At 42.8% G+C, this 12,714-nt stretch overlaps 1 protein-coding gene and 1 long non-coding RNA gene across 9 annotated transcripts in view; one reads left to right on the top strand and one right to left on the bottom strand.

The window, feature by feature from the left end:
• The window catches only part of HMGCLL1 (3-hydroxy-3-methylglutaryl-CoA lyase like 1), a 296,565-nt gene that overhangs the window by 126,587 nt on the left and 157,264 nt on the right, over positions 1–12,714 (top strand). For all 8 annotated transcript variants that reach the window (XM_068281395.1, XM_068281396.1, XM_068281391.1 and 5 more), the window contains one exon: positions 1,606–1,701. In XM_068281395.1, the coding sequence (XP_068137496.1) occupies positions 1,606–1,701 (96 nt within the window). The remainder of the gene's footprint in view (positions 1–1,605; positions 1,702–12,714) is intronic.
• The window catches only part of LOC137571783 (uncharacterized), a 70,061-nt gene continuing 62,445 nt past the window's right edge, over positions 5,099–12,714 (bottom strand). Inside the window, exon 4 of the long non-coding RNA XR_011031435.1 lies at positions 5,099–5,166. This is a non-coding gene — a long non-coding RNA (uncharacterized lncRNA). The remainder of the gene's footprint in view (positions 5,167–12,714) is intronic.

The following is a 12,714-nucleotide window of genomic DNA, read 5'->3' as shown; positions in this document are numbered from 1 at the left end:
CCTCTAGGGATATTTATTCAATAAAAGTATCTCTTTTTTTTTTTTTACTTTTTCATTGGAGAAGAGGATAAAGGAACATCGCTTCACTGACCAGCACAAACAGATTAAACCACATTTAATTTATATTACACTGTTCTTCTCAATTACAGCGGTCCAGATATCCCTCATAAAGCATCTGCTGGGAACTGCTGCAGTCAGTTGTCCAGCTATCATTTTGATGACTGCCACAATACTTCCAACCTTAAGGCCTCTTTTACATTACACGCTGAAAAACGGATGCTTTTTAACTTTCCATAGCAGTGCATTGTGAAAAAAGCTTCGGGTTTTCAGTGTGCAGTGTGAGGTCTAAGGCTGGTTTACACTGTCCTCAATGCATAGCACAGGATCAAGGCTGTGTCTAGGCTAAATTTGCTCCCAGAGAAAGGGTGTCAAAATTGCACAATCCCCTTCCCCCGGTGGGCTCAAGTACATGTGGTATTTAGCCCCCCAGTATAGGTTATCCAGGTATAGGTGCCCGCAGTTTAAGTGAGCCCGGTATAGGTGCCCCAGTAAAGGCTAGCCAGGTATAGGTGCCCCCAGTATAGGTTATCCAGGTATAGGTGTATAGGTGCCTCCAGTATAGGTTATCCAGGTATAGGTATGTCTCACTGTTAATTGGCTGTTGAACTGTTGAGTTATGCAGAAAACAGGACTCAGTTTGAAGTTGATCGAATAGTTCAGAGCAGCTCTTTTGTATAGGTAACAACTTTTCCTGTGTTGGAAAACATGAGACTCTTTTTCTTTGCTATTCATGTTCTATTTATTATCTGTACTACACAAACAATTTATTATCTAACCAGTTTATTTTCAGATTTGCTTTAAAGTGTACCGGAGACGAGGGAAAAGAAAAGTTTTATACAAACCTGGTGCTTCCTCCAGTCCCCTCCACGCAGATAGCTCCCTCGCTGTGGTCCAAAGCCTCCTAGATCTCCTGGTAGCAGGCGCAGAACCCGGCAGGCGGGTAGGTATGGCCGGGCCATGCCTGCGCATTATGCCCAATTGGCCGTGGAGAATGGGGCTGCAACCGGGAGATCTAGGAGGCTTTGGACCATGACGAGAGAGCAATCTGTACAGAGAGGTCTGGAGGAAGCCTCAGGTATGTATAAAACTTTTTTCCCCCCTTGTCTCAGGTTCACTTCAAGGCTCACCTGTGGAATACATAAAGCCTTCAAATGTTTCAAAATGGCATCAGTGAACATGCTAGGGGAATTGCATCACATTCATTGTGAACCTCTGTTCAGCCTTATGTACAATGTGGCAAAAAGTGTGCTATTTGTAGGATATATTCCATGGAACTTGTACTTGTGGAGAAAATTGATGCTCCATTAGAATCGAGACTTGCACTTTAAGCTAATTATTTCTAAACATGATTATCTTCACAGTATAAAAATAATTATTAGCATCACATACCTGCTCATGTCATAAATGAGAATTTACATAAACAGATAAAGTAATGTCAGCCTAATATCTGCAATATGGAATTTTAATTCCATTTTGTGATAGTAAATTGTGATAAATGACCTAATGAAATGACTGAAAATGTAATAAAACTATCTTCTATTTCAGATGTCAGATCATACGGAGGTCATGAAAGGTATAAAGAAAGTCGCTGGAGTCCAGTATCCTGTTCTTACACCTAATTTACAAGGATTTCATTCAGCAGTAAGTATTACAGATTTTTTTGTGGACTTTAGTGCACTGCTCAGTAAAATACATTAATGTGAGCTATTCTACCTGTAAACATTTTTTTTTTTTAGTTCTTTTTAACTTGTATTGGAATTCACACATTCCAAAACTGTGACTTGCCTTCATGCCTTGCTAGACAGAATTGCAGAAGAACTACATTGGCCTCAATTCACTAAGCAGTTTAGACTAGTCTACTGATGGTTTGGTTTAAATCAGTTGCATCAAAAAGGAATTCACTATTAATTACCAATTTTTTTAGAACTGGTCTAAAACATTCAGTAATTAGGTCGTTAAAGCAGGGGAAATGATCAAAAGATGCAATTCACAAACGAGTAGCTATGACAGAAATTAGCTGGTCTAATCTCTGTCAGAAAAAGTGGGCGTGGTTACTCCTTGTTTGCCTTTGTGAATTGCATCTTTTGATCATTTCCCCTGCTTTACCGACCTAATTACCGAATGTTTTAGACCAGGTCTAAAAACAGGTCTAAAACATTTCACCAAACAATCAGTAGACTAAAAACTATCAGTAGACTAGTCTAAACGGCTTAGTGAATTGAGGCCATTGCATCTAAAATCTCATCACAAATCAGAAATGGGAGCTCCCTTGTGTAGCATGCATACAAACGATGAAATGGTAAAAGCGCAGGCAATAGAATATTCATGAACTTTATTGACAACGGTATGTAGGAAAAACTTCATTGTACCCAAGCCTACAATATAAAAGCAAGTAAAAGAATATGAAAGGGAGTGCCGAGAGCAAATATGTCACCACATCCAAGCATACATGTCAGATCCAGTATAACAAGCTGTAGTTCGATAACACTAAAGTCTCATCTGCAGTGTGTTGGGGAGCAAACGGCTTACAGAGAATCATAATGTAGTAAACAACTGACTGATATCAGGATATGGTTTATGAAAGCAGAAATGCATTTCAGCATAGCTGCAGTGATTTTCTTACACTGTGCTCTCCAATTTTGCCATTCTAGTTATTGGTCACCACAAGTCAAACAGGATGTTGGTGTGATGCCACCGTGTGGATGACACTGAAAATGAACAAGAAAAAAAACAAACGGGGGGGGGGGGGGCATGGGGTGTGTGTGTGTGTGTGTGTGTGTGTGTGTGTGTGTGTGTGTAGCTTATTGTGTATATAGTAGGGAGAAGATGGTGTTTCATGGGTATCCATCAGTCCATACTGCACGCTGCTTACAAACACAATGCAGATTTCAACCTTAGGCACCCTAGGAAGGGTGCATGTGCCTGAAAATTGTGCTGGCCGTGTATATTCAAGATGCCTTGCCAAGTCTGAAAATATTTCACGTTTGCCTAAGGCTGATATCTGGTGATCTTAATGTTTGTCTGAATTGAACTGATTGGTTCACAGCTAGTTAGGAGTGTCCCTTTAGTTAGCAGCGTAGTCGCCACATACATACTGTTTTCAATGAACTTCATGACGGTTTTCTGTTTCAGTATCCTGTGTCATCTGCTTTTTGATTGTTTAACTTGCCCACTTAGATGTACAAGCATAATGACCTTATTTTTCAAGTGCCATTCCATGATGGAATTCCTGGTGGTTCTTTGAGATTGGTTGAGTTGTGTAGAAAGCACTGCTTTCAGCTGTCCAGAAAAGCCAGCCCTTAGATCCTTATTTTCATTTTACTGCTGTTTTTGTCTCTATATAGGAGATTCTATTTTATTCCCTGTTCCTACATAGCTATGATATGGACCATGGTAGTCTAATGGATAGGAAAACACTGGTTCTAACTTTGCTGCACTCGGCAAAAACCTCTCTGCTGTTGAGGTTTACCTACTTTCTCTCAGGAAAGAAAGAAAAAGATATCCTCTTTGATAGGGATACAGACAGCAATAAAAACTCCAAAGTGGTTCTACCCTCTTTTAGCACTATAGAACCTGAAAAGTACAAAAGAAATCTCAACTCTTAAATACAATACTCTACTGCCACTTAAATACATGATTGATATACTATGAGAAACCGTTAATAGATTCCATTCCTCACTCCCCAGCATCTACCAATAACATGATACAGTAAAACCCTCGTTATCCAGAACTCGGTTAACAAGAATTCTCAAGAATCACAGTGAAAATCGCGTAGTGAGTACAGGCCTTTAGAATACGTAAAGTATGCCCTTTGTTTTAATCCCTTTATAATTACTGTATTTCCACATTAATACAGAAGTTATGAAAATTATACAGTGTAGGGTATTGTACTGTTTTTTTTTTGTTTTTTTTTGTTTTTTTGGTAGGTTCGTTTTTAACATTGACTTTCAAGCAACCAAAAACTACACTCAACCGGCATTAGCCAATCCCTGTTGGTATCAGATAATGGCAGTTTTACTGTAATATATTTCTGTAATAGCTTGACCTTTTAATTCAATAGTTTGCATTTTCTTTAAATGATGGAAATGCAAACAAGAGATATTGCCAATGCACAATCCTCATTTACATTAGTGCAGAACTTTTCTAATTGGTCTTGAATGCATAATAAATAGGTTGTTGAAGTTGATTGCTTTGAGTCAGTCTGTATTTATTTATAGGAATGAAATATTGGAAGTGCTTTGATGCATAACACTATTACACTGACAAACATCACAGACACATTTGCAGTTGTAATGTTTTAAAACAATGGCACAGATTTGGCAGCGTAACTCACAGATGTTTTGCATGTGTTGTGAGCCGACTGATGCATCATATTCACTGTTACATGTTCTGAGGCTGAAGCAGAAGTGAATGAACTATGAACAAAAATACATTTGATTATTTTAAGTGAAAAAAGTCTTTACGCTGTGTACATGAAACCATCATAGTTGTAATGTATTTGCAGTATTAGTAATCACGTTTGAAGACTGTCGGTAAACAGTGCATTAACAAAAGGGTTCTGTGTGTGTCCGCCATGTGTGAAAGGCAATCTGTCAGCACCAAAGAGTGCTTGCAGCAGTTCCTTAATTAAAGTAGCAGGTTTTCCTCATGACTGTCAGTGTGTGGATTGATGTTACAATGTAATGCTAAATTCTCTCATGGCACAACCATTTTTAATAGCCAGACTCCTGGCAGAGTGTTGTCTAGAAGTTCTGATTTCATGTACTTGACAACTATACAACTCGAGATTTATAACAGAACTTAATAAGTTTGGCACCGTGTCACTGGAAATCTACATCATGATTGTGGACATTATTTTCTGACACAAAGTAGTTTTTCATAGCAGCTGTCCAGGGCAGTTTCTCGGCTAAATTGCACCCAGGGCGAGGGTGTAAAAATTGTGCCTCCCCCCCCCCCCCCCACCCCCGTGGACTCGCAAACCCTTACTCTTTAGGTACAGTCACACAGCCACAGGTCACAAGTAGATCTGCCTACTTACTAGTGATCAGCCACTCATCCAGGAGGAAGCAGGGACCAGGAAAACACGCGTGTATCAAGAAAGGGTGCCTGGAAGAAAGGGCGCGGGATATAGCCGAAATTAGAAGTTGTAATGTAAAACCATATTTTCTGTTTAATAGCTTGTAAATGAAAATTTAGTGCTAAATAGGTTAAATGGAAATTAAATGGCAAAATACCATCTATAACAACAAACGAATTCTGAAATGAAACATTAAATAGCGTCTATAACAAAAAACGATATTTACACTGGTGTTAAGCATAGTAATAGAATGGTAGATTTTACAAGTATTTTACTGCAACTATACCTAACTTTATATGGAGACAAAATGGGAGAAAGTGCACTCAGTGTGTGGATTATGAAAAGTGGCCAGCCGACTGTAGAATGATCTCACCTCAGTGTACTGCTGGTTATCCCATATGGGTGTACCAGCTCGCAGGCTTTGTGCCTTTGAGCCAGGAACCAGGCTCATGGCAACTGGGATTCCTTTGTTTCTCTCCTCTCGCAGCTGTGGATAGCACCACTCGCCTTGCAGTCACCATCGTTCTGCACTATGCAGGTGCTCAGTGGCCATGGCGGGCGCCAATTGTATGAGTATATTCCCTTTTGTAGAGGGATCGGTGTGCAAGCTGTCTTCCACCTTCCAGCACAAGCGTTACCTGCACTTTGCGGGCGCTTGTTAGCTGGTAGTGTATAATGGAGTTGGCAGGGGTGAGGTGCAAGTCTGTGCAAACAACAATACACGGGGAAACAGATCCTTACATTACACGGCTTCCCCGTGTATAAATAACATGAATAGAATAAGTTATATATTTGTAATAAAATAAATAGCCTTAAAATCACGTACACATTAATCCTACTAATATAATAAATGGGAAAGTTTGGATGTTTGGATCTCGATCACGCAAAAACGGCTGAACGGATTTGAATGAAATTTGGCACACACGTAGTACATTACCTGGAATAAAGTATAGGATACTTTTTATTCCCATAACCAAAAAGAGACAAATACAAATTTCACTGGAAAATGTAAACTGCAGCCATTCTTACACTGTTACACTGGAGGTGTGTTTAGCTTCTAAGGGTAGAATGGTTAATTTGCATATATTCAGCAGTGATGCCTGGGAGACATATCAAGCTCACTCCAACCTGAATTATCGCAAATTCTTTCTGTTTTAAGAAAACAAACGTTTGTTTTTCTTAACATCTTAGTAAGGGGGCTTTTAGGACCATTGTAGTCCCTTACACACTCCAATGAGTTCTGGGTCACCATGAGCTTGCTGGTTAGTCTGTACCTCTCGGTGTTACAAGCCCTACTGCATAGAGCCAAATTAATCCATGCCATGCACTGATGAGGATCAAACAATCCAAAACAGTCTGTATGCATGTTGGATTATGATGGCTCTGTACAAATTAACAAGCTGACACATCATTGCATTCCAGCGGTTCTAGAGGTGTGTATAGCTTCTAAGGGTAACAATGGTTAATTTGCATATTTACAGAAGTGATGCACTGGGAGACATCTCAAGCTCCCTCCAACCTGAATTATTGCAAATTCTTTCTGTTTTAAGAAAGCAAACTTTTGTTTTTCTTACACTGTTAATGGTAGGGTTCTCAAACTTTGCACAGTTGGTCGTTGGGTGACTGGGGTTATTATTCAGAAAAGTGGTTGGAGCCTATAAAAGCCAATCATAATTCACCTAATGATTTTCAAGGGGAATATTTACATTTCTGCCATTCTTGCACTGTTAATGGCACATGCCTCAAACCTGGTATAGTTGATCATTGGGTGACTGGGGTTCAATTTCAGAAAGGGGGTGGAGCCACAAATAGCCAATCAGATTTGTTTCATTCCAATGCAAATTATTGTTGCCAAACACCGCAAAGCTCACAAACTTGGTAATTGAGTAATTGATTAATTGTGTGTTAGGGTTAGGAAAGTGGGCACAGCCAACACCAGCCAAATACATAAGTGGGCAACGCTGGGTCATCAGTAGGCGGAGACAAATACAAATTTCACTGAGAAAATGTAAACTGCAGCAATTCTTACACTATTAATGGTAGGGTTCTCAAACTTTGCACAGTTGGTCACTGGGTGACTGAGCTTAATATTCAGAAAAGTGGGTGTAGCCTACAAAAGCCAATCAAAATCCACCTATTAATCTTTAAGGGGAATATTTAATTGATGCCATTTTTGCACTGTTAATCACCTGTACCTGGTACAGTTGGCCATTGGGTGATTGGGGTTCAAATTCAGAAAAGGGGTGGAGCCACAGCCAATCAGATTTATTTTATTTCAATGCAAATTATTGATGCCAAAGACCGCAAAGCTCACAAACTTGGTCATTAAGTAATTTTGTGTTAGGGTTAGAAAAAGTGGGCGGAGCCAGCACCAGCCAAATACATACCTAGGCAATGCCGAGTCTTCAGTGGGCGGAGACCAACACAAATTTCACTGGGAAAATGTAAACTGCAGCCATTCTTACACTATTAATTGTAGGGTTCTAAAACTTTGCACAGTTGGTCACTGGGTGACTGGGATTAATATTCAGAAAAGTGGGTGGGGCCTACAAAAACCAATCACAATTCACCTATTGATTTTCAAGGCAAATATTTCATTGCTGCCATTTTTGCACTGTCAATGGCACAAGCCCAGGGGCGGACTGACAACTCATGGGGCCCCCGGGCAATAGGAGATTATGGGGCCCCCATACCAGTGTTTCCCACCTTTCACGTTATATTTTTACAGACTAAGATATAATCATTTATTGACAACAGTAAATATGTTATATTGAGATATTGTACACTGACAAAAATCCCTGCGCCGCGCGTAGCGCGTCGCGCCAAAAAATGGGTGTGGTCACGCAACAGAATGTGGCCGTGGTCATGGGTGGGGCAAAATATACATGACCTTAGCAGTGGTGTAAAAGGTCTGCCGGGGAAGTCTGAACTCTGCCATAGTGCTTCCTCCAAAATACATGTAATCTGACAGCATTTCACCAAAAATCCATGCAATTTGGCTGAGGTTCCTCCAAAATACAGATAATATGGCAGTCGTTCCCCCAAAATAGACGTTATCTGGCAGCAGCGGTTCCCCCAAATACACATAATTTGGCAGCGGATCACCAAAAATACATGTAGCAGCAGTGGTTCCCCCAAAATACACAGAATCTGGAAGCAGCTGTTCCCCCATTATACACAATCTGGCAGCGGTTCCCCAAAAATACACATAATCTGGCAGCTGTTTCTCAAAATACACTTAATCTGACAGCAGCAGTTCCCCAAAAATAGTTAATCTGGCAGCAGTTCCCCCCAAATAGGTGCCCCCAGTATAGGTAACCAGGTCAAAAGGTATCCCCAGTGGAAGTATCCATGTCTATAGGTTTTCCCAGTGCAGGTATCCAGGTCTATAGGTGTCCCCAGTATAAGTAGCCTAATCTACAGGTGTCCCCAGAATAGATAACCAGGTCTATAGATGTCCCCATTTAAGATAGCCAGGTCTATAGATGTCCCCAGTTAAGATAGCCAGGTCTATAGGTGTCTCCTGTATAGATAGCCAGGTCTTTAGGTGTCCCCAGTATATGTAGCCAGGTGTATAGGTGTCCCAGTATAGCCAGGTCTATAGGTGCCCCCAGTATATGCAGCCAGGTGTATAGGTGCCCCCAGTATATGCAGTCAGATGTATAGGTCTCCCCAGTATAGCCAGGTGTAGAGGTCTCCCCAGTATAGCCAGGTGTATAGGTCTCCCCAGTATATGCAGCCAGGTGTATAGGTGTCCCCAGTATAGCCAGGTTTATAGGTGCCCCCAGTACATGTAGCTAGGTCTATAAGGGCCCCCAGTATATGTAGTCAGGTGTATAAGTGCCCTCAGTATATGCAGCCAGGTGTATAGGTCTCCCCAGTATATGCAGCCAGGTGTATAGGTCTCCCCAGTATAGCCAGGTCTGTAAGTGCCCCCAGTATATGCAGCCAGGTGTATAGGTCTCCCCAGTATATGCAGCCAGGTGTATAGGTGTCCCCAGTATAGCCAGGTTTATAGGTGCCCCCAGTATATGTAGCTAGGTCTATAAGTGCCCCCAGTATATGTAGCCAGGTGTATAAGTTCCCCCAGTATATGCAGCCAGGTGTATAGGTGTCCCCAGTATATGCAGCCAGGTGTATAGGTCTCCCCAGTATAGCCAGGTCTATAGGTGCCCTCAGTATATGTAGCTAGGTCTATAAGTGCCCCCAGTATATGTAGCTAGGTCTATAAGTGCCCCCAGTATATGTAGCTAGGTCTATAAGTGCCCCCAGTATATGCAGCCAGGTGTATAGGTCTCCCCAGTATATGCAGCCAGGTGTATAGGTCTCCCCAGTATAGCCAGGACTATAGGTGCCCTCAGTATATGTAGCTAGGTCTATAAGTGCCCCCAGTATAAGCAGCCAGGCTTGTAGGTGTCTCCAGGAGGGGAGACAGCCAGTGAAGGAGGGCGATGGGCATAGCAGCGGAGTAGGGGGGAAGTTTCCCCCCCCCCCTTCTCTCACCTTGGGGCTCCCCTTCCTGGCTCTCCCCTCCGTAATCTGTAATGTGTCGCACAGCTGGAAGCGGCTGACAGCAGGCGGAGACTTACCGCTGTTCAGCCACCGGAGGCATCGCTGATCTGTGTCCAGCTAGTCTGGGCACACAGGGTTCTCTGGCAGGTGGCGGGCCCCCCCCCCCCTGACCACGGGCCCTCGGTCCGTGCCCGAGTGCCCTAATGGTCAGTCCGCCCCTGCACAAGCCACAAACCTGGTACAGTTGATCATTGGGTGACTGGGGTTAAATATTTAGAAAAGGGGTGGGGCCACAAACGGCGAATCAGATGTGTTTCATTTCAATGAAAATTATTCATGCCAAAGACCACAAATCTCACAAACTTGGTCATTGACTATTGACAATTGTATGTTAGGGTTAGAAAAAGTGGCCACAGCCAACAGCAGCAAAATACATACCCGGGAAACATCAGGACATCAGTGGGTGGAGAAAAATACAAATTTAACTGCCAGAATGTAAACTGCAGCCATTCTTACACTGTCTGTCAATGGCAGGGTTCTTAAACTTTGCACAGTGGGTGACTGGGATTAATATTCAGAAAAGTAGGTGGAGCCTACAAAAGCTAATCAAAATTCACCTATTGATTTTCAAAGGAGTGGAGTCACAGCCAATTATTGATGCCAAAGACCGCAAAGCTCACAAACTAGGTCATCATTGAGTAATTGTGTGTTAGGATTAGAAAAAGTGGACAGAGCTAACACGCCGGGCGACCAGCTAGTAATATTATAAATAGAAAAAGGTACATATATACCGTATATACTCGCAAGCAAGCCAAATTTTTGACCCCCCAAAAGTGGGCCAAAAGTTGGGGGGGGGTCGGCTTGCTTGTGAGTCTCGTTGGTCGTAGGCCGTCCCCCCCGCCCCGCGTCCGCCGCTGCTATTGGCTTACTGTGCGGCTTCCAATAATCCCCTCTCTGTCTCCCGCATGTAAATAGCTCACAGCAGCTCGCTCCACGGCGGCTGCTGTGTGATGACAGGAAGCTGTAGGCAGAGCGGATTCCATAGTAACGGCGATACACATCGCTGTTACAGGAAACCGCTCTGCCTACAGCTTCCTGTCATCACACAGCAGCCGCCGTGGAGCGAGCTGCTGTGAGCTATTTACATGCGGGAGACGGAGAGGGGACTATTGGAAGCCACACAGTAAGCTAATAGCAGTGGCGGACGCGGGGGGGGGGGGTTGGGTGAGCCGGGGGGGGCACTATACTAGCTATACCGAGCACGATACTATCTATACTTGGGCACTATACTAGCTATACCTGGCTCTATACTGAGCACTATATTAGCTATACTGGGCACTATACTAGCTATACCTGGCACTATACTAGCTATACTGAGCACTATACTAGCTATACTTGGGCACTATACTACCTATACCTGGCACTATACTGAGCACTATATTAGCTATACTGGGCACTATACTAGCTATACTTGGGCACTATACTAGCTATACTTGGCACTATACTGAGCACTATACTAGCTATACTGGGCACTATACTAGCTATACCTGGCACTATACCACCTATACTGAGCACTATACTAGCTATACTGAGCACTATACTAGCTATACTGAGCACTATACTAGCTATACTGAGCACTATACTAGCTATACTTGGGCACTATACTAGCTATACCTGGCACTATACTGAGCACTATACTAGCTATACCTGGCACTATACTGAGCACTATACTAGCTATACCTGGCACTATACTACCTATACTGAGCACTATACTAGCTATACTGAGCACTATACTAGCTATACTTGGGCACTATACTAACTATACCTGGCACTATACTAACTATACCTGGCACTATACTGAGCACTATACTAGCTATACTGGGCACTATACTAGCTATACCGGGCACTATACTAGCTATACCAGGCACTATACTAGCTATACCGGGCACTATACTAGCTATACTGGGCACTATACTAGCTATACCGGGCACTATACTAGCTATACCGGGCACTATACTAGCTATACATGGGCACTATACTAGCTATACCGAGCACTATACTACCTATACTGTGCCCTTTACTAGCTGTACTGGGCACTATACTACCTATACTGGGCACTTCACTAGCTATACTGGTACACACTGGGGGGGGGGGGGGAATCACACGGCCAGCATTTCCTACCCCCGGCTTATATGAGGGTCAATCACTTTTCTTGTTTTTTCAGGAAAAAGTTGGAGGGTCGGCTTATATGCGGGTCGGCTTGCTTGCGAGTATATACTGTACATATGAAAACAAATTTTAAATGATTAAATAAGTGTAAATGACAATTTACTTGTTACAGCCCTGAAAGCGAAATTTAAAAACGAAAAAAGAAGTAAAAGCTCCTATAAGCGAAATTTAAAAACGAAAAAAAAGTAACCCACACAGTTAAAGCGAACTTGTAAACAATATTTGTAATAAACCTTATTCTGTAAATGAAAATTTTTGTTAACACGATCCCTGTAACCGCTATTTCCCGGGCGCCCAATTTTCCTGTCGGGCGCCTTAATAGCCGATATTTTGCATTGCAGTCTATGGCGGCGCCCTTTTTATCGACTAGCCATATGCGCCCTTTTTTACTGTTCCCGGAAAACACACAGGCGAAGAAAGGCCGGAGAGCCGACTCCTCCATGGGCACCGCGCACTGACAACCTGCAGTACCACTACATGATATCAGGTGTCATCACGGTGGTGACATGATGATGACTTGACGTCTGATGCAGGCAGCCTAGGAGGAGTCAAGGAAGGTGATTGAGCTGGTAAACTTCTTCTTACATTTGGCTGCCCCGCACGTCACCAGCTCCCTAGAGGTTATGTACTTCTGTCTGAGCCCCCTTCTTCTACTTGCCAGTCTGCGCCCTGCCCGCACTGCCCAAGAAACGGCGCTGCAGCTGTCCCAATGTCCTTGTGTCCCTGTGCCCCCGATGGTCACCCTCGGGGGTTATGAGGTGATTAAAAAATAAAAAAGAAAGCAGCAAAATTATTGAAGGAACAGTGGTTTAAAACCACAATACAGGGGGAGAGGT

This window comes from Hyperolius riggenbachi, chromosome 4 (assembly GCF_040937935.1).
Source record: "Hyperolius riggenbachi isolate aHypRig1 chromosome 4, aHypRig1.pri, whole genome shotgun sequence".
NCBI classification, from domain to species: domain Eukaryota; kingdom Metazoa; phylum Chordata; class Amphibia; order Anura; family Hyperoliidae; genus Hyperolius; species Hyperolius riggenbachi.
This window is presented reverse-complemented; position numbering and strand designations above follow the sequence as displayed.